At 48.9% G+C, this 22,765-nt stretch overlaps 1 protein-coding gene across 1 annotated transcript in view; it reads right to left on the bottom strand.

Annotated features, from left to right (window-relative positions):
- BEGAIN (brain enriched guanylate kinase associated) overlaps nucleotides 1-22,765 on the bottom strand; it is a 185,240-nt gene that overhangs the window by 22,504 nt on the left and 139,971 nt on the right. The window contains exon 5 of the mRNA XM_015424440.1: nucleotides 180-287. Within this exon, the coding sequence (XP_015279926.1) occupies nucleotides 180-287 (108 nt within the window). The remainder of the gene's footprint in view (nucleotides 1-179; nucleotides 288-22,765) is intronic.

A 22,765-nucleotide genomic window follows, 5' to 3' on the forward strand; every position in this document is an offset into this window, starting at 1 on the left:
AGGATTAGAAGAAAACCTTTTAAGAGTAGTCACTGAGGCAGATCAACGGAGCAGGACAAATGGAGTAATTAATAATAGTGAAAGTCATAACAACTCAGTATTTTTGATCCCGTTATCCATAATTTCAGACTCGTATTTTTGTGCATGACCATGACAAATGTCTGCCATTCAATACTTACATTATCTTCGGACAATTTATCAATTGTCACCTTGGCTTCTATTAAGTGGTTATTGAGGGCCATTATTTCGTGGCTTAAAGCTCTTTTTTCCTCTTCATAATGTTGACCCTGTGTGCAAAAACAATTCAGTCAATGCTTGCTTTTTCCCCTCAGGACATGCTACTGAACATTGCTTTTCAAGCCAAAGAGAAACATAACCCACCCCCCTTTCCAAATAGTTTACCAACTACTTTCACTTTCTTACTAAATAAAGAGATGATAGGAATAGAAATCCCAGACTGAAACAAATGAAACCTTGACTCACTTGGATCAATTTCACCAGCAAAGGTAAAATCCGTTTTAACTTAAATCATCCTGTAACAAGAACCTACCCTACATTGGCAAGAAAATACACTAAGTTTCTCTTCTGTATTGTCTGGGCCAAATTAAATGCGATGGCATCCTCACTGCCGGCATGAAGATGGCCGACACCATTTTAAAGACAAAATGCTGTGAAGATCCGATTCTGACTGGGCCTGCAGCACTTTTTCAAGTGCTGAAACAGCTGTATGTGCTTGGTGGGGGGCCACTTGAAAAGGCACAAGGCTGGGGGAACGAGAATCAAAACTGGGCCCTCTGTCTCTTTCATAACATTCACACATAGTACAAACAGCAGAAGAGAGGTCCAAAGACATATTTAAGTCTCTCATCCAGAAGTCCTCTCACACTCTTACTGGAAAGAGGACAGTGGTGGCAGCATACCCTAGTGGAACCAAGTGGAATAGCACCCTCCAGAAACTGGCGCCAGCCAAGGAGGAGGCTGTCAGAACTCAGAGCAGGTCTGTTCCGCCACATAGTGGTTAAAGTGTTAGACTAGGATCTGGGAAACCCAGGTCTGAATCTCCACTTTGCCATGGAAGTTTGCGGGGTGACCTTGAGCCAGTCATACACCTTCAGTCTAACCTACCTCACAGGGTTGTTGTGAGGATAAAACAGAGGAGAGGAGAATGATGTAAGCTGCTTTGGGTCCCCACCAGGGAGAAAGGCTGGATACACATAAAGTAAGTAAACAAATACTCTTTTAGGTAAGTCATCTTGAACATCTCATTCTGGTGAAAGCTTCCCAAACTCCTACTTGGACAGGGGGGATATTTCAGGAAAAGAATTATTTTCCTCCTCTCTCTCTCTTTTTTTAAAGCTCCCCGAGGGGGAATTTTTTATTTGCATTTCTATAAAACTACAACAGAAATTGGGGAGGGAGAATCTACAATCTATAGGAAAAAGTAAAGAAAACCTAACTAAAAACCCAAGAATGGAGGTTATACAATGCTTAAAACATAGTTATTACTCTTATACTTTTGCTTTCAAACATGAAGAGTACCCCCAATCATCGCTTCTGTTGACAAAACCTGCTTATCTGACTGAACAGAGATTAGTTCCAAAGCTATAACAAAATAATCACAGCCCTTAAGAAAAATTTAGCATCTCCACCCTTTACTCCCCCCCCCTAGGCAAAATCTTTTAAAACCAATGTTCCCTCAATAAGAACATTACAACACGTTTTTCTTCATCCGTCTTCGATGTATCTGATTTCTTCAATTATCTTTTAGTTTCTATTCCATTCATGATATAAACCAAGTTCCTTTTTTCCTGGGAGATCTTTGCTTCCTTAGATCAAAAGAGTCTTTCCTTTTGTTGCAATTACAACACGCTCATTGGAGATTCTAACCTTTCTCTTAGCAAGCAGATCACATAAAGTTAGGGTAGTGAACCCTTTACTCCAAAAAAACCGCTTTTCGATCAGCTTGCCAGTCCAGCCACAAAAAACTAAACTTAGAATCTCCTTGCCATTCATATGTCTCTATGATCAACGTACTGTCCCTTTAAAAGTGTAGCTGCTTTTAGTACAGATCCAGATCACTTCTCACTTTAGCCACTAGAGGGCCCACGCTTCACTCTAAAGACAGAGTCTATGGTTAGGTCATAACCTAACTTTCCACTGTCCTCCTTTCTGAAGAAAGCATTGGTCCCGCCTCCCTCTTCGCCTCTCATCGCCATCTTTTGGGGATGTTTACATCAGCCGAGAAAGAATGCCAAAGTCTCTAAGGTCTGTTTAAATGCTCTGCTTTCTTTTTGAAAAACTCTCTGCTACAGTCCATCGCCACAGTTTGATCAGTCCCTCCCTCCTTGCTTTTGCATTTGCTTAAAACGTCGGGAGATAGAGCGTCCCCTCCCCCCCTTCGTTTGTACGCTTGTAGTGGAGGGACTTCACTTCTAGGCTTTAGTGTCTCGTTTCAATGACAACTCACTCATCAATCCTTGAATTGATCCAGCCAGGTCCTAAAACGGCCCCTGGGATCACGCCAGGCAGAGAAAATTGCTAAACCTCCAAATGCTTGTTCCGGTGGTCGCTTCCAATCCAATACTGGGAATCAGGGTAGGACCTTCAGGGCAGAGAGTAGCCCCCCTGTACCGGCTACCGGCCGGAGGTAGGGCTCTCCAAAGCCCCCTGGCTAGAAGCTCATTGCCTATGGGCTTCATGGGGGAGCGTGCACCATCACGCTCCCTCCTAATCCCCGATTCATGGCACACGTCTCTCGGAGGACCCCAGAGACGCCGCCATCGTTCAAAGCGCCAAAGACCAGAAACCCTATCTTCCTTCTCTCCATTGTGTATCAGTGTGGGAAGTCAGCTGCAGAGACTGACCCGTTGGTTTTAGTTCCCTCAACGAACCATCCTAAGACTGCAGAAAGTGAGAAAGAGGGCACCGGCTTCTGTCCCCAGACAAAGGACTAAGGTCTACCGGGCAGAGGCAGTTCACCCTTTCCTGACATGAAGAACACAATGGCAGGGGGAAGTCTGGCCCGGCCCCATTAATCAGCCGGAGAAGAAACAGATGCAGGGAGCACAGTTCCCCATTCCCTGCCAGAAAGAACTCCGCTCTAATAACCCAGCGACTGCAAAAAATGAAGGAAAGGATATGTTGGACTCTTCTCACTAGCCAAAATACTTAGAAGAAGAAGAAGAGATTGGATTTCTACCCCGCCCTTCACTTGGAGTCTCAGAGCAGCTCAGAAACCCCTTTCCCTTCCCCTCCCCACAACAGACACCCTGTGAGATAGGTGGGGCTGAGAGAGCTCTTTCCAGAACTGTCCTTGAGAGAACAGCTCTGACGGAACTATGGTTTGCCAAAGGTCATCCAGCAGCTGCAAGTGGAGTGGCGAATCAAACTCGGTTCTCCCAGTGTAGTGGTTAAGTCTATGCACTTAACCACTACACCAAACTGGCATGGGGTAGTCAAATCTCTTCCACCCGAGCAAGAATACCAATGAAGGTAGTGCAGCCTGCCCCACTACCTGTAAATTCTGTTGAACCGACTGGCCTCGCTTCCCTTTCCCCTCTACTTCCCTTCCCTTCCCTTCCCTTGTCTGTCTTATCTTTTTAGATTGTAAGCTTATGATCAGGGCTTGTCTTTCTTTATCACTGTGATCCACTTCAAAGCAACTGTTTGAAAAGAGAGATATAAGCAAACACGGGCCCGAATCATCCGCGTGTCTGGACTGCTGGGATCAAGACTATAGAAACAGTCCCTACAGCAAATGCCTTCTGGATGAGCACAGCCAAACGACTGTAAAAGTCACACAGGGGATAGAGATGTTAACTGTACTGTCCCACTTCAGACTGTAGGTGGGAGAATTGTGGCATGTATCCAAACAGGCATCCTCTGGTGGAACAGGCATTTCTAGGTGGCCATTTCTGCCGACCCCCCACTTTGCCCCCTGTGCGGTTCCTGAGGATCTGTGGATCCACCTAAACAAAATTGGGAAAGGGGGGAATCAGTAGACTGCAGCAAGAGGGGGAACCAGGAAACCCCCGCCCTGTAAATAGTTAGATACAAGTCTTGGTGTCAGGATGTTGTCCCATATAAAGAAATTCCTGCTTTCTCCCTGCCATTCTTTTTTCCATGTCCTTGATCACACTGTACCTTCCGACTATTCAGCATCAGTATATTATTTGCCAAAACCACGATCCATTTCCAAAAACATGCAGATACCCACTTATTTCTGCTTCAAGTTTTCATTAAGTCATATTAACAGGAGAACCTCTCAGATGAGCGGTGGTGCAGGCTGTAAAACGCCTGCTAATGTAACATCAACGAACAGCCACAATGGCTGTTCGAGACCGACCGCGGCCGGGGTGAGCTCCTGGCCCTAGTCCCAGCTCCCGCCCACCCAGCGGTTCGAAAGCATTAAAATAGCAAGTAGATAAAATGGGTACCTGCCCCTAGGTGGCAGGGGGCACCCTCCTCCTCGGGAGGTGTGCAGCAGGAGCATTGGTGGCGGCGGCGGCGGAACAGTGCGGTGAGCAAGCAGCCTGGCGACCCAAGTGAGCAACGGAGTCCGGCGCGGCCAGAGTCGTGGCGGTGTGGTGATGTGGCGGTGCGGCGGAGCCAGTAAAGGATGTGAGCTGGAGCTGTGGCTGGCGCGGGGCCGCGCACCACGATGGAGCCTGCTGGAAGCCGCTGGACTGGAAGACCTGTCCCAAGGGTGCCGGGAGGCAGAACACCAACACCCAAAGCCCGCGCGGAAGGAGCCGAAGAACAACTAGCCCTGCTGCCTGGGTGCCGGTAGGCTGTCACCCCCCTATAAGAATGTGGCCCTAGTTAGGAATCTGAAATTGTGTGTAAACCGCTCAGAGACCCTTCGGGGTTAGAGCGGTATATAAATTGAATGTAAAATAAAATAAAAATAAAATAAAACATAATGGTGAGACTAGAGAGTTCCTATGATGTGGCCTAGTTGGAGTTAAGTGCCACCTTGTCAGCAACTTATAGGATTGTAGTTGAATGTTCATTGACTTAGAAGTAAGCATTGAGGAGCTCCATATTTTGGTCCATTGCAAGTCCATAAAAGAAGAACTGATGACATTGCAGGCTTGCCGTCTGTGCAATTAGCGAGGTGTTCTTGGTGGCTGCTCTATTCATACGTGGATGACTTACTGAGTTCAACACTTATAATCATAGATCATAGAGTTGGAAGGAACCTCCAGGGTCATCTAGTCCAACCCCCGCACAATGCAGGAAATTCACAAATATCCTTCCCCCCACACTCCCAGTGACCCCTGCTCCATGCCCAGAAGATGGCAAAAAATCTCCAGGATCCTCGGCCTGGAGAAGAATTGCTTTCTGTCCCCAAAGTGGCAACTGGCATTTCCCCAGGCATATAAGAAAGGGCCACGAGAACCAAGCACTGATACAACCCTTCCTGCCCTCCCTTTCATGATCTGCCTAAGTTCACAGAATCAGCATTGCTGTCAGATGGCCATCTAGCGTCTACTTAAAAACCTCCAAAGAAGGAGAGCCCACCACCTCCCGAGGAAGCCTGTTCCACTGAGGCAATCTCACCAAGTTGAAGCCGGATTACATTTCTGGGGTCCGAGTTATGGACCCCCCAAAAAAGGTCTCCCCGGTGCTCTCTCTGGAAAAGACAGCTGCAGTCACAGGAGTCACTTAGGAACAAGCCAGTGACACCAAACTCACAGGGAAACTTCACCTGGGCAGACCTCCCCCCCCCCAGCCAGACACTGGAAGCAAGGCAAGCATCCCCCCTACACGCGCAGCCCCCTTCCCCAAGTCTCCAAAGGCAGGCTCTGCAGGAAAGAAAGGCAGACATCCCCCAGGGTTTTGACAGGGGCCCCCCAAAGTAACCCCATGGATGCTTGGCAGGCACCCTGGCCATACAACACAAGCAAGGGAAGCGTGTACACAACTCTCACCCCCCCACACCAAGCTGAAACACACAGGTTCAGAGCACACCCATCCACCAGGGTATATTCTTCTATGCAGTGTTGTTGTTCAGTCGCACAGTCGAGTCCGACTGTTCGTGACCCCATGGACCAGCTCCCGCCAGGCCCTCCGGTCCTCCGCTGCCCTCCGAAGCCTGCTCAACTTCATGCTCGTTGCATCTATGACACTGTCTAACCATCTCATCCTTTGCCGTCCCCGTCTTCTTTGACCTTCAATCTTTCCCAGCATCAGGGTCTTCTCCAGTGAGTGCTCCCTTCTCATTTGGTGGCCAAAGTATTTGAGCTTCAGTTTCATTATCTGGCCTTCCAGGGAACAGTCAGGGTTGATTTCTTTTAGGATTGACTGATTTGTTCTTCTTGCAGTCCAAGGGACTCTCAAGAGCCTTCTCCAGCACCATAGTTCAAAAGAATCTATTCTTCGGCGCTCAGCCTTCCTTATAGTCCAACTCTCGCAGCCATACATGACTACTGGGAATACCATTGCTTGGACCATGTGGACTTTTGTTGGCAGGGTGATGTCTCTACTTTTTATCATGCTGTTAGTTTTTACTATGCAGTAAAAGAATGGAAAAACATGTTGAGCTGGCAGGGCCATCCCCAAGACTCCAAAGGCAGGTTCTGAAGGACAGAAAGGCAGATATCCCCAGTCTCGACAGGGGCTCCCCAAAGCAATCCCACGGTAGCTTGGCAGAGACCCCGGCAAGCACTAGAACCCAGCGAGGTGTGCCCACAACACTCCCAGGCTCCCTCAGGCCCAAACACATAGATTTTCTGGTCAAAATACCACCTGCTCCCTTCTACGCACACCTGGTGATTTGGAATGTGACCTCCCCATACCTCCACTTTCTGCCTGCTCAGGCTTGGCCTTGATGAGGGCATTCTTCCCCACATGTCATTGCCGGGGGCCCTGCCCGCTTCCTCAGTGCTACTACTGCCCCCTATTCCTGGGCTGCAGTGAGGCCCATTCCTGGCCTGTAAGGCCTTTGGCAAGCCGTCCCCAGCCAATGACACCACCAGTGGCCATGCTGGGCCTTTCCAGGCCTGTTCCCTGCAGCAGCTTCCTCCTGCCTCCTCCAGGCCACTGCAGTGGTGGCTGGTGAGTCGGGATTCACTCCCCAGGGCTGCTGGCGCCTTCTTCCCCATTCTCCCAGGTAGGTGCAATTCAGGCCCCTGGGAGGGCGGATCTCACCCCATGCGGGCCAGGTCAAGTCAGGGCTGGGCCTCTGCTCTGGACAATCCTAGGGTTGCTAAACCCATGTTAACATAGATTTTAAGGTCCATACTTAAAGCATCTGAAGTGTATTCCCGCAGTTGTAAAGTGTGAATGCAGCAAACTTGTTTGTAATATGTAGGGCTGCCAAGTCCCCCCGGGGGGCGGGCAGCGCCATCTTGGATTTACTCTCAAAGGTTTCTGTGTAGACTTCACTAGAATGAATTAAAGTAAAGGGTTTGGGGGATGGAAACCTGAGTGTGAGAACATATTTTTTACCCTCCAGAAAAGTAATTCCTTATTGGAACAGACATAACAAAAAAAACATAGTTTTTCTGAATTAGGGCTGTAGGAATTTAATTATGTGGACCAACTTTAACCTATATCTCTGTGTCTTCAAAAAGACATTATTCCTGCCCTCTTCTTCTGTATACATGTCATTCTTTCAGCCTTTTCTTCTCCATTTTTAAAAATCTCTACGGGTGTCTATATTCCTGCTAGCAGCAAATTTCGTCTCCTGAGGGAAGACATCCTCACATTTGAGAGGCGAAGAGCTTATATGAAGATTTACTTTTGTCAAATATATTCACGGGTTATCTTAAATGTTCTGTTTTTCCTTTACACTTATCTGAGGTAACTGTGGCTCAACCTGTGGATCAGCCCCAATTAAATGTTAAACTCATACTGATGGAGGTCCAGGGTAGAGCCGTCACTGAAGCAAGAAGAAGGCTCCTGGGCCCCAAAGGAAGCTGCCACTCTTAGTGGAGTGGAGAGGTCTGACAGAGCCAGAAGTTCTTTGAAAGATGGAGCTCTCCTTAGAACAGTACATAACAAGCAATGTAGTTTACCCCCTAAGAATAAGGGAGAGGAACGTTCAAACCCCTCCATGGGTTCAGCCACGGAATTCAGGGGATGACCACACCAACCACAGTCAGCTCAGGGTTACAGTAAAAGCTTTGTAGGATTGCCAAATCTGGGTTGGGAAATTCCTGGAGCCTGGGGAGTGCAGGGTTTGAGGACAGAGTGGGCCTCAGCAGGGTGTAATGCCCAGGGGTCGTTTCGTAGAAAAAGAGCTAGGGGAACTCATTAGCATAACTCATTAGCATATGCCACACCCCCTGACATCACCAGAAGTGTGTCATAAGGCCACACCCCCTGACATCACTGGAAGTGTGTCATAAGGCCACACACCCCGCCCCCAACGGTCCCGGCCGCCGCTGGCAGCCTTGCAGCTCCACTGCCGAGCCCCATGAGGGTGGGGAGAGGTAGGGAGGAAGCAGGCAGGGGTGGGGAGGCAGGGGTGGGGAGGCAGGGGTGGGGAGAGGTAGGGAGGAAGCAACTTACCCTCCCTCTTCTCCTGCCTCCTCCTGGCTGAATGAGGGCCGGAAGCGGGGCAGCTGGAAGCGGGGGGTGGGGCTTTGTCATGTGCCCCGCCCCCCATACCTCACCTGGGGGAACTGCGATCCCCCCCGAAATGACCTCTGGTAATGCCATAGGGTCTATCCTCCAAAGCAGCGCTAAGGTGCCCCGGAATTCTGTTTTATTTGCTGCAATAGACTAACCATGGCTATCCCTGTGAGATTAGGCCACAGTGTTTCTCTGACAATACACTGACCCCCCTTGGAGAAGAGCTTCTGGCATTCAGAACTTCAGCCCCCGCCCCTCCTTTCTCACTCATGCTTATTACAACAAAAAACATGAATGATTAGCTGTAATAGGGATACTAGACTGTGCCTCAGCCTCCCAAATGCCTCCCGTGTATCAGTATAAACACAGACTTCCATCATTGTTCTCTCTGCATCATTTGACAACTGATGGCCGTGGGAGCCATTTGTCTTGTGGGCCCTGAACAGCAATCAAGGTTAATTGTCTGCTTGTGAGTACAGCACAAGATAAACGGGGACGGTAAAAATTGAAAAGGGGTGACACGGACACATTAAGGCAACTCTGGGGGTGATTTTAAAACACTTCAAAGCAAGCTGTTTTGGTTTAGTACCCCCTCCGCACAAAATATCCACGATGAGTTTTGCTCTCTTGTTAGTAACGGCACAACTTGCGGGTGAAGCATTTTTCCCCAAACAAATTCACAAGTCTTTTGGGGGGTCAAAAACATTAAGACATTTAGTTGGCTTCCAGTTTTTACACACACACACAGAGAGAGAGAGAGAGAGAGAGAGAGAGAATCTCACCTAGTTTCAATTCTCAGGGAAGAAGACAAAAGTATAGAAATGTAATTCGAGAGTTTAGTAAATAACTACTTCTGAACAAAATACCAGCATAAAGATGAAATGAGTGAACAAGTATTTCCCCTGGCTATTAAGCTGAAAAATTATAAAAGCCAGATGCCACAAATTACAGTAGATATGAAGCAGAACTGCATATGCTAACCAGGGACTGGACAAAGTGACCCAGATAATACAGCATAATTGGCTTGGGTAACCCGAGAGCCACAGAGACTGTCAGCTAAAAAAGTTAGCTTTCTACTATTAAAACTTTGAATCCAGTGGCCCCTTGAAGACCAACAAAGTTCACTTCTTCAGATATCTAGCCGTATCTGAAGAAGTGTGCATGCTTATACCTTGAATAAAACTTTGTTGGTCTTCAAGGGGTCACTGGAATTCAAACTCTGATCTGCTGCTTCAGTCAGACCAACATGGCTACCCACCTGAATGCTATTAAAACTTTTAGGGATGGTGTCCAGTGGAGGCCATGTAATGAAATAAATGGGGAGACTCCTTTTGTTGTTGTTGTTCAGTCGCACAGTCGAGTCCGACTCTTTGCGACCCCATGGACCAGATCTCACCAGGCCTTCCTGTCTTCTGCCGTCCTCTGAAGTTTGCTCAATTTCATGTTCGTTGCATCTATGACACTGTCTAACCATCTCATCCCTTGCCGTCCCTGTCTTCTTTAACCTTCAATCTTTCCCAGCATCAGGGTCTTCTCCAGTGAGTGCTCCCTTCTCATTTGGTGGCCAAAGTATTTGAGCTTCAATTTCATTATCTGGCCTTCCAGGGAACAGTCAGGGTTGATTTCTTTTAGGATTGACTGATTTGATCTTCTTGCAGTCCAAGGGTGAGAGCTATGCCTGGACTCAAAGGCTGTGTGGAGTTTGCCTGGTGGAGCCCCTCATTTTAGGAGGAACTCAAATAATATCATTAGGTGGTGACATCATCATCATCATCATTTAAAATCCTGCCTTTCATACATGAAACTCAAGGCAGAGTGATCACAGGTCCCCGGTGGCCTCCCATCTGGGCACTGATCAGATCCATCCTTACTTAGTTATTTCAGCAAGGTGGCTGGATCTTGTGAATGCATGATGCTCCTTTATACTGAGTCAGTCCATTGTTCTATCAAGGGCATTACTGTCTACTCTGACAGGTAGTGTCACTGCAGAGTCTCACTGTGAGGTCTCTCCTGCCCACTCCTGGCCCTTCCCCCCTCTGCCCATTCTCCCAGGGATGCTGAGGTCTCGGACTTGTAAGGGCTCGTGGTTGTTTCCCCCTTTGGTAGCCTACTCCCAGCCACAGCCACTCTTCTTCCTGGCGTGGACCTCTGACCAAACAACAACCCTCCTTGACCTCAACTGCTTGTCCCTTTTTATCCTCGCACCCACCTGTTTGTGCCTCCCCCCTTCCCTTTTCTCTTGAGTGTGTCGTGGATTCTCTGGTCTGTCTCCTTTTCTCCCCTTCTCCATTGGCTTCCCTGAGTCCCCTAGCTCCCCCCCCCATCATCTCTTGTGCCCATCTGTCTTCCCTGGTGTGAGTGAGTGTGGCTGTGCTTGGCGTCTTCTCCCTCCATTCCGGGCGTTCCTGTTCCTGCCAAAGGTAAGTCAAGTCCAGTGTTCCCTCTAAGGTGAGTTAGTGTGAGCTAGCTCACAGGGTTTTAGCCTCCGGCTCACACATTTTTGTCTTGGCTCAGGAAGGATGGCTCCAGAGCAAACTAATTTATGCAGTAGCCGAACTGCTCACTCACAACTTTAATGCCAGTGGCTCACAAAGTAGAATTTTTGCTCACAAGACTCCACAGCTTAGAGGGAACATTGGTCAAGTCTCGTCTCCCTTCCCCTCTTCCTTTTCCCTCATTCTCTCGCCTGAGCCCGGCTGTGGGAAGGCTCCTGCTTCAGGGCCTCGGGAGTCCTGCCCTGTATCCCTTGTGGTAGCCAGAGTACGCTCCACAGGTCCCCGTGATGTGGGCCACCATTTCTCGTGGCAGTCGATGCTCTCCTGGTGGCAGCTGGGAGGGATTCAGCTAGGGCAGCCTTGCTTGCGGCCCCACCAGCCCCACCTCCATTGGCGGCTTCCCAGGTGGCTGGGAGTACCTCTGTCGGGGCAGCCTCACTCACGGCCCTGCTGGTCTTGCTCGCAGCCCTACCAGCTCTGGAAAGTCCAAGGATGGACACTCACAGAGAGGTCTTTTATATCACCTACTTTTATATCACTTTTATACCACCTGCTTCCTGATATCACTTCCAGTTATGCTGTCAGAAGCCTTGCTGGGCGCTATTTTGACCCTCCCATTACTGTCCCCCGCACACTGCACTACTGAGTGGGGGGGGCAGTGTTCCCTCTAAGCTGAGTTAGTGTGAGCTAGCTCACAGTTTTTTAGCCTCCGGCTCACACATTTTTGTCTTAGCTCAGGAAGGATGGCTCCAGAGCAAACTAATCTATGCAGTAGCCAAATTGCTCGCTCACAACTTTAATGTCAGTAGCTCACAGAGAAGAATTATTGCTCACAAGACCCCACAGGGCCTAAGGCTGAGGGCAGGAAATTGCCCACCAAAACGGGGAAGTTGGCTTCCCTAGCAACAGAACAGGCTTCGGCGTACCCTGAGGTGGGCATCTGCCAGGGCCCAGGCCTTCTGCCCACCAGTGCCTGCCTACACACCTCCTCTGCCACCTGCCAGTGTGCCCTTCGCTCACCCACTTGCTTGCAACAGACCCACCTCCTGGGCTCCTAGCTACCTGGGCTGCCCAGCACTGCCAGAGTGTTTACATGGTAACAGTCACAGCAGCAAAATTCCCAGCTGCACGCACCTTCCTGTGCCATTGAGGAAAGGGCACGCAGGTGGCTGTGGGAGGGGTCATAAGCAGGCAGGGGAAGGATGCACAGGCTAGTGGGGGTACCTGGGGGGGCAGGAAGGGAGGTGTGAGTGGGGGGTTCCAGCTGGTAGGCAGGGGTGAGCACTCTGCCCAGAGCCATCAAAACCTGGAACCATAACCATAGCAATAAGGGGCAGCAGCTCTCTAAGCTCCTAAGCAGACGTCTTCTTCTTACCCTGCTACCTGAGATCTTTTCCCTAGAAGATGGTGGAGACTGACTGTATGCAGCAGGTTCATCAGAGCAATTTTCAAGGGAAGCGAAAAGAACTTTGGGAGGGCTAGTCTTTCTCAGGAGGGCTAGTCTTTCTCTCTCTCGTATGGAAGCTTATTGTAATGCATTTTAGCAGATGGCTAGATAAAACAGGCGAGAGCCACGCTTGGGTCTCCGGATGTTTTCAGTTTTATTTAAAAAGCAACTGCGTGGGCTCTGAACTGGACTGGGTCTACAGTTGTGGAGAAGATTCTTTAAAAACATCCCCTTTCCTATATGGTTTGCCCAATAATTTTGTAATTTTGGATCTCAGACTATAAAAGGAAATACATAATTTATTTAAACTAAACTCCTAAGGTTGCTGTTTGCCCCAGTGGAGAAGGCATATGTATGTCACTGGTATGATTTAACCAGGGGGGCAAAGTGTAGCTGTGCGGGGGGGTGGTTTAGACTGGGGAAGTGCATAGTAGAAAAGGATTAGCCCCACACTCCTCCAAAGTAGTGGCTCTGATGCAATTTGCCTCCCTCATGATTGCTTTTAAATAAACGTAAAGATGCTGAGAGATCTGCCCTTTGCTCCCTTCATGGGGCCTACTACAAGCCAGGCAGTACTGGGTACTTTGGTGGCTCACTGTAGTATACAACGTCACCCTGCATGTTACTCAAGGGCAGGGGAAGAGGTTGTTGTTTGGGGTGAACTGGATGACCTCTCGGTAGCCCTCTCACCACAAGTGCTATTATTGTAGAATTTCTGTGCTAAAACCCATTACAAGTTTAAAGGGTAGGTTTGAACCTCGAAGAAGACTGATTCTGTTTCTTTTCGTGCCAAGCTATTTAGAGACATCCGCATAAATATTTGCATAACTTTTGTCAAATAATGGGAGACTGCAGAACAAATCCTAATCATGTTAATTTGTGTCAGCAAATAGAGCACAGCAACGAACGCGCTCGGGGGGTGGGGGGGTGTTTGGGGGCCGTGAGCCGGAATCGTGAACAGTTCGGCATCGGCAGAGCAATCTGCGGACTGAACCGTGCGTAACGGCCGCGTATTTAGGACACAGAGACAAACATTAAAAAAACCAAAAACGTTCTTATGTCATCCTCTAGCCTCAACGGCAAACTCGCTCACGAGGGACTAAAAACATGCTGTGTTTTACCAGGAAGAAAACAATCCTTCCTCTGGCTGACCCCTTCCTGCTGCTCTCCTTTCTATAGCTTCATTTAATTGTAGGGGAAGAGTGGAAGGGCCCAGCCAAAAGTAGCCGAAAATCATCATTGGACAATTCCCAACCTCTAGGAACTCCTTGGCTAGAAATCCTAGGCCATCAGCGAGAAGATTCCCTCTGACCCTAATTCTTAGAGACATCTGAAGCCATTCCAAGCTTTGGTGATTAAGGTTAGCTCAACACCAATTAACTAAAAAGAATAGGGAGCTCAGTAAAATGTGTTCTTTATACATTTCGTGATATAAGCTTGCGGGATTGTCTACGGGAGGCAATAATACGAAGCAATACCTCTCTTCTAATTTTAAATGTGCCTCTCTTAAATGGCGCGTCCCACATGGCAGCGGAAGCCTGTTGGCACTTCTCTTTTACCTACACTTGTGAATGCCCCTGTGATTCAAGCAGCCTCTGAGATATTTGGATAAATCAGGTCGCATTGTGCTTCCTTTCTGTGTGCATGAATGGCAAGGTTATCATGGAATATAGTCTGATGCATGCAAAATGTTTGCATTGAAGCACTTCAGAACACTTCAGTTGGAAAGACGCAGAACCGCTGGAGCTATGCTTCTTGCATGGAAAAATAAAGCATTCATGCAACAGCCTCTAACACTGAAAAATGCTGAGAGAATACAGAAGCAAACACCTGTTAAAGGTAAAGGTTCCCTTGCTTGAAACCCAGTCGAATCCAACTCTAGGGTTGCGGTGCTCATCTTCATTTCAAAGCCGAAGAGCCAGCACTGTCCGAAGACGTGTCCGTGGTCATGTGGCTGGCATGACTAAACACCAAGGCGCACGGAACGCCGAAGTGGTCCCTATTTATCTACTTGCAATTTCTTGCTTTTGAACTGCTAGGGTGGCAGGAGCTGGAACTAGAGATGGGAGCTCACTCCATCATGCGGCACACTCGGGTCTCGAACTGCTGAACTATTGACCTTCCACAGCCTGCAGTTCAGCGTCTTAACCACTTGAGCCACCGCAGCTCTTGTTACATATCCAGGGTTGCATATTGTTACATATCCAGGGTTACATATCTAGGTTGGCAGGAGCTGGAACTAGAGATGGGAGCTCACTCCATCATGCGGCACACTCGGGTCTCGAACTGCTGAACTATTGACCTTCCACAGCCTGCAGTTCAGCGTCTTAACCACTTGAGCCACCGCAGCTCTTGTTACATATCCAGTATTCAAGGCGTGTAGTGGTGTGGCAAGCACCAGTCGTCAAAACATACACTACAAGTGGCCTTGTGGGGGGGAGGGCATCTTACCCCCTTTCCCTTGTAGGCCCCATAGCCTCTCCCCTTTTCCTGCTTCCCCCTCTCCTTCCCACCCACCCAAACTATTTTTAGATGCCCTACTGTCTTCAGCTTTCCCTCCTTCCTTCCCTCCCCCTGGCAACCTCTCCCTAGAAAAACTCCAGCCAAGTTGTGCAGCGCTGGCTGAGCTGGGTCCAGTTAAGGAGTGGGGAACCTGCAAGGACTTGTGTTGTCAGCCCCGTACCCAGAATTTTTTTGTTAGGGGTGCACCAAGGTGCCACCTGGGGAAGGTAGGGTTTGGGGTGGGGAGGGCCAGTCGAAGCCATGGACCTGCTGTCCAGCACCTCCCTTGGCACACCTCCCAGCCTACCTCTGCCTGCTTGCCTGGCTTCCCAGGTGGGGGTGGAGCAGCGCTGCAAGGAAATCTGCCCGAGGAGGAGGAGGCAGCCGCTGTGGCAGGGCTCGGCTCGGGGGACACGTTGCTGCCTGCTCCCACCACCTGGATGTGATGCAGCAGTGGGGAGCCGGCAGGCGGCGAGGCAGCCCCGGCCCCACATAGTGCCCTGTTGCACTTATCTCCATCTCTGCTGCCCTCCTTCCTGCTGCAGGCAGGAGGCGCAGGACAAAGTATGGGGAGGGACAACCTGTTCTTCCGGATGGTGGTGGGGACTCCCTGCACACTTTCGCCTCCTCCTTCCTCCACTGGTCAGTGGGACTCAGGGCACCTGCGCTCTGCCTGCAGCCACCCAGGGCTCTACTTGTGCCGCCTCCCTCCACCTGCCCAAGTGAGCCCTACCTGGCAATTACACCAGACCCGCCAACAAGCCAAGGTGGGTGCCTCAGAGGAGGGAGGGGGAGGCACAGTTGTTTGGGGGTCATGCCTGGTTGTTGGGGTGGTGGTGCTGGGCACTCAAGGGCACCCCCGTGTGTATGGGCCTGTGTGTAGTGTACTTCAGTTTCCCCTGTATCCACTTCCTGACGCTGTTGTCTCTTTCCCTCCTCCTGACAACCAATGTTCCCTCTAAGCTGTGGAGTCTTGTGAGCAAAAATTGTACTTCATGAGCTACTAGCATGAAAGTTGTGAGCAAGCAATTTGGCTACTGCATAAATCAGTTTGCTCTGGAGCTGTCCTTCCTGAGCTAAGACAAAAATGCATGAGCCGGAGGCTAAAAAACTGTGAGCTAGCTCACACTAACTCAGCTTAGAGGGAACACTGCTGACAACCACCATAGCCCCATCTTTCCCTGCTTCCTCCTCTCCTTCCCACTCACTGCACTCCCATGTCCAGCTATATTTATTACTTGTTTACTTCGTTTATATCCCACCTTTCTCCTCAATGGGTACCCAATGCAGCTTTCATTAGCCTCCTCTTCTCCACCTTTGCCCTCAAAATAAGTCTGTGAGGTAAGTTAGCCTGAAAGTGTGTGGCTGACCCAAAGACACCCAGGGAGCTTCCACAGCAGAGTGGGGACTGGGACCTGGGTCTGAAACTCGCACCTCTACATCACACAAGTTTTTTGAGGTGGTTGCTGTTGAACAGTAGCAAGCAACTGCTTTTGTTCCAGCAGAGAATCACATAATCATAGAGTTGGGACCTCCAGGGTCATCTAGTACAACTCCCTGCACAATGCAGGGAATTCACAACTATCTACACCCACACACCCAGAGACCCCTGCTCCATGCCCAGAAGATGACAAAAAACCTCCAGAATCCCTGGGCAAACTGTCCTGGAGAAAAAAAATCACTTCCTGATCCCAAAGTGGCGATCAGCATTTCCCTGGGCATGTAAGAAAGGGCCACGATAACTAAGCACTGATGCAACCCTTCTTGCCCTCCCTCTCATGATCTGTCTAAGTTCATAGAATCTGCATTGCTGTCAGATGGCCATCTAGCCTCTGTTTGAAAACCTCCAAAGAAGGGGAGCCCACCACCTCCCGAGGGAGAAGCCTGTTCCACGGAGGAACCACTCTGTCAGGAAGTTCCTCCCAATATTTAGCCAAAAACTCTTCTGATTTAATTTCAACCCATTGGTTCTGGTCTGACCTGGGGCAACAGAAAACAACTCCACACCATCTAGAGGACAGCCCATTCAAGTACTTGAAGATGGTTATCATATCACCTCTCAGTTGTCTCCTCTCTAGGCTAAACATACCCAGCTCCTTCAACCTTTCCTCATAGGACTTGGTCTCCAGACCCCTCACCATCTTCACTGCCCTCCTTTGGACACGTTCCAGCTTGTCTACATCCTTCTTAAATTGCGGTGCTCAAAACTGAACACAATACTCTAGGCGAGGTCTAACCAGGCTAAGAAGGCCAGGTTCAAAAGAATCCCCACACGCTTCACATACACTGCCAAAGAAGCACTGCACACAGGATCAGTCTTAATTAGGGGTCAGGTGCCAGTTCACCCCCAGCAGATGTCCAAAATCTGGCATAACAATGACCTACTCCACTGTTGTGAGAACAAACACTATAAAAATAGCAAAGCCTTTCCAAATTCCTATTGCCATATAACTCGTAAGCAGTGGTACTTTCACACTCCGAGGATAATACGGCTTCGTCTCCGTCCCTTTGTAGCCCGGTTGATTACAGCTGCAAAAAATAGCCTCTTTGCTGAATAGTAGCTATTTTGGTCTATTTTTTTTTTAATTCCGTAGAAGGAGTTCTATTTTCAGCCTGACAAAAATGATGGAGAGCGCGAGGATTTGCTTCAGGACTGCTCTGCTTACTGCAACTGAACTGCCGTCTTTTCGGCATCTCAGCTTTAAAGGTGATGGGTTAATAGAAAACTGAGAGCTCGAAGGGAGATTAGAAATCAATGTAAAAATAGTCAAATACAATTGAGAAAGTAGTTTGCCCCTCCCCGCCCCCACCAAGTAAACAGTACAAGATTCCCTCTCTTAAGGAATGCCCCATTTAAACACTGCCTTATTCCACAACATTGGACCCATTTACAGTCCCCCCCCCAATCATGAAACTCCAGGGTGACATTTAAAGGAGTCTTTGAGGTCTCCTTTTCAGGCACTGCTAATCTTCGCCTTTCAACCATCTCCTGGAAACATATCAGATGCCCTTTACTTCCATTCATTTATTATACTTATATCACACTTTTCCTCATTTCAATCTGGTAATATAAATCATGATTTATTGACAGCACATTCCATTTTCTTTTTGTGGCGAGGAAGCAAATAGGGCAGTTTGCTTGCACAACAGAGGAGGCCCCCTCGTGCCACTGTACTGAAACCCACATTATTTGCACCCCAAAATCCTTTGGCCTCAGATGTCAGAGGTGCAGGGACAAAATCTCTCAAACTTTGATATTAAAACTTGGTCTCTCAGGTAAGGGAGCTCGGACTCTCAAAACCTTATACCCTGGAAATCTTGATGGTCTCTAAGAAGAGAAGAAGAGAAGAGACTGGATTTATACCCCACCCTTCACTTGGAGTCTCAGAGCGGCTTACAAACTCCTTTCCCTTCCCCTACCCACAACAGACACCCTGTGAGGTAGGTGGGGCTGAGAGAGCTCTGACAGAAACTGCTCTTTTTCAAGGACAGCTGTGCTAGAACTATGACTTGCCCAAGGTCACCCAGCAGCAGCAAGTGGAGGAGTGGGGAATCAATGGCTGTTCTCCCAGATTAGAGTCCGTGCTCCAAACTACTACACCAAACTTAGAGGGAGCATTGATGGCTACCCTCTAAAAAAATCTAATCTAGATTTCCAGGTAAATACCATACAAAACCTGGTGTTTCTTCCACCTTCAAGGCCCAGGGTTCTAGACTTTGCCAGACCAAGTATGGCCAAACTGGCTTCAACTTTCTGTCACTCTGCTGGTAGCTCCGAACCAAAGTCTACTCCAAGCGATCCAACCCGCTGTGTCAATTGACCCCTTCATTTATGTCCTTTGTTCCGCAGCCCACACCAAGCCCAGGCAGAGAGTGATTGCCCCATTCAGAACAGAATGAATCACAGAAATACATGGGCAGCCACACTGTTCTCCCAAGACAGATCTTTTCCCCCCCAGTATGTGATCATAATACGCATGGCATTCTTTTAAATATTCCCAGTGAGTCATGTTTCCTTGCAGAAAAGCCAAGAAATACAAGAACAAAAGCAAAAAAAGAATAAAACTAAGTCCTATCCAGTACTGTTGGAAAAGCGAAAGCTGGAATTCATTCAACCTGATCACTGTTGTCTAATTACATCCCCTCCCCCAATTGTATTTTCTCCCACTCTGTTCTAACTGAAAAGTGTTTGTAATACTTAGACGGTTTTTGAAAATCCAAAATGTCTTCAACAAAAAGAAAAAATTTCTCAAGGGGGGATCTGGAAAGTTGTTGGAGAGAGGTGAAGTTCAGCAACTCCAGTTCTGTATAGCACCACACAAGACAGTCCTGTGGTAAACTATATACAGATTTTATTTACAGTATGTACAATCCTCGGACAAAATGCTCCGCCAGTCACCGTCATAAAGAGAAGAAGATACACTGGACTGCACTTGTCCACATATATACATTATGGTAGCCAATCAGCTTAGAGCTGAGTCATTGTCACTGACCTCACACCATATTCTGGTCTCAACCGGTCAGAACAGGTTTCCAGCAGTCTCCCTGCTGACAGTTAGATCACTATGATCTGACAGCTGGATATTGACATTACAACAAGGCGGTGTATAGCCCTGACCTCGATAGCCCAGGAAAGCCTGATCTCATCTGATCTTGGAAGCTAAGCAGGGCCAATTCTGGCAAGTACTTGGATGGGAGATCTCCAAAGAATACCAGAGGTTGTACGCAGAGGCAGGCTAATCAAGCCACCTCTCTGAAAAAGTTCAGCCCCCCAGTAGGGGTCACCAGAAGTCAACCATGACTTCCACGCAAGTGCACGCACGCACACACTAAAAAAAAAGAAAGGCGGTGTACAGAGGTCAGAATACAGCACAAGATAAAAGCCCTCTTCACAAATTACACTGAATGCACATACAATCTGTGACGGGCTGCTCCTGGGTGCTGGGGGGGATTCCACCGGTGGCCGTGGCGTCTGGCTGGGTTGCAATGGCAGTCGGGGTGGGTTCCCATAAGGGAGCTGCAGGAGGACCTCAGACAGGCAGGGAATGGGGTTAGCAGCACCCCTCAGGTCCCTCTGCCACGTGGGCTGGAGATCACTCGCCCCGTGCTCTCTCTCTCTAGCCGTCGGGTGTAGCGTCTCCTTCTCACATTCTTCCTCCCCGGTCCTCTCAAAGAGCCCCTCTTTTTATTCTCCCCTCTCCCCAGCCAGTGCCACCCACCTTCCCCACCTCCCTCCTTCCCCATCTGGCCCCGCCCCTGTTTATATGCCAGGACGCTCCTCGGGCGTCTGGGATGTGGTCATCGGTGGGCCAGCAGCAGTCCTCTTGGCCTGGGGCTGCGCTGCCGGTGCCGCTGTTTGCTGCAGCCTGCCTCCGTTTTCATCCAGTGGGGCCGGAGTTGCTTTTCTCAAGGGAGGGGCACCACGGGATTCGCTGGGCGGGCCTCACCCTGCCGGTGGTGTGCTTCTTGCCTGGGCCCTTGGGAGCCACACCGTCATGCTGCGTCCTTTGTGGGGGCAGTGACTCCGACTCTCTCTGGTTCGTCTGCCGCTCCTGGGGTGAGTTGGGGTGCGAATGCACCTTTGGGGGTGGGCGGGTTCATCCCGGGGCCGGAGGACCGGGACATAATCTATGTACAGTGAACATTTGCATGTGAGTTGAACAGTTCTTGTGCTACATTCAATGCATGACTAGCAGATTCGTGATTGAAGCTCCACATTTATCTGGGTACTAGCCCCTGGTTTCATCTGCAAAGCAAACACATGTCGGCTCTTTCTTACCAATGGATGTATGCACCTCCACGCAGGATATACACATGTATGAAGGACTTTCGGTTTCGGCGACTCATGGTTGAATGCATCCCATTGAGCTCTGATGGGTGCGTTTCAGATCGGGGTGGCAGGGAGGGAGATCGGATGTATTTGACCTCCCCCTGAAGCCCTTGGAGGGGGCTTCTAGCCTGGAGCGCTGGAGGAGCCGCACCCGAAGCCGCGGCATGGGTTTGAGGCTTCTCTTAGCTCCATAACGTCCCACCTCCCTGAAGCGAACAACGGTGACAAGAGACGTTACCAGACCAGAGTGCGCAAGGACCTAAAGTAAAGTGAATTTCCGTTATGAAGACATCAGCGGCATAATGTGAGTGAAGAAGTTTCGAAAAGAAAGACAAATGAAAAGTGGGTGTGAGAATCGGCAGTGAGACGGCAAAGCTACACAGACAGAAAAAGGGGGAGGAACCCCTTGGACGGGGAAGAGGAACCCTACCCTAGAAATCAGTGTTAAAGTATCGGAACTCTACTGTTAGAAATCCACCCAATTGACATTGAATGCAGTGGGCCTTATTATACAGTGCACAGAAGAACCATAGAACTTTTAAAAACTTTTACCTTAACGTAAACAATGAGGCAGCGAGGAGGGAAAATGGCAACCAAAGTAATAACAGGAACTGCCAGCACATCATCACCAGGCACAAGTTCAGGAGCGACTTCCAATATTGCTGACACGATTTCTGAAGCCTTGCGCCCCCTGCTGGACCAGCTGATGAACCTCAACAAGAAATTTGATGATTTGCAACAAGAACTGAAAGTGACTAAAGTAAGATCAGAGAAGACTGCCCAAAAGCCAAAAAAAAGTTGAATGTCAGTCCAAGGAAATGGACCAAAGAATGGATGCAGCAGATAAAGAAAGAGCTTCTGGAAAACAACAACTATTACAATTGCAAGTGGAAAGATCTCTATATGTTCTAAGATTTCAAGGGGTCCCAGAAAAACAAGGTGAGAATTTAAGAGAGATCCTAAGTGAAGCACTGGCCCCCCTGATCAACAGCAAACCTGAAATATTACAAGCGGATATAGATATGACTTACAGAACATATTCAGAGTTTGTGAAGAAAAATAATCTTCCAGGGGAAATATTTGTCAAATTTGCAAAAGATCAACGAAAGATTTGATACTTAAAGCAACAACTGGGACAATATTAAAAATCTTTGAGGAAGACATAAAAGTGCTGAAAGATGTTCCATTTAAAATATGGAAGAACGGAAGATTTTATTCACTTACCGTGAAGCTCCCTTCTCGGTGGTCCTGGAGTGGGGCAGTCCTTTGACTCCTTACTCCTGGGACTTGCCCCTCCCCCATCCAACGCAGGGCCGGCTGACTTTCGATCCTGGAGGGGAGGGGCTAGTCCTGTAGATCACCAGTCGAAATCCAAGCCAAGCTCCTCCCCTAATCGATTCCACACCTATATCATATAAGGAATACAAGAAAAGAACCCCTTCTGCCCCCCAACCATAAAGGGGAACAACCACGGGTATTAATGAATCAAGAAGAACTTTATTCAACCAACAACACAGGAAAAAATAAACAGTTCCACAGGACCAGTCTGGGTTCTAGACCCAGGAAGAGACAAAACAATACAGGCACACTTCACATCCCCGGCTAATCACCAGGCCTTGATAACCACCGGAACTCGTTCCTCCAAACGGGTGGGGAGGACTGCCCCACTCCAGGACCACCGAGAAGGAAGCTTCACGGTAAGTGAATAAAATCTTCCGTTCTAACAAGGCCTGCTGCAGTACTCTCCTACCAAAGGCTGCCTCTGCCGAGGCCCACCTGTCAACCCTGTAGTGCCTTGTAAAAGAATGAACCGACCTCCAGGTAGCTGCTTTGCAAATCACATCCAAGGACGGAAAGGCTCGATAAGCTGCTGACGTAGCCGCCGCCCTCACTGAGTGAGCAGTAACCCCT

Source organism: Gekko japonicus, unplaced genomic scaffold (genome assembly GCF_001447785.1).
Source record: "Gekko japonicus isolate JY-2015 unplaced genomic scaffold, Gekko_japonicus_V1.1 scaffold44, whole genome shotgun sequence".
NCBI lineage: Eukaryota > Metazoa > Chordata > Lepidosauria > Squamata > Gekkonidae > Gekko > Gekko japonicus.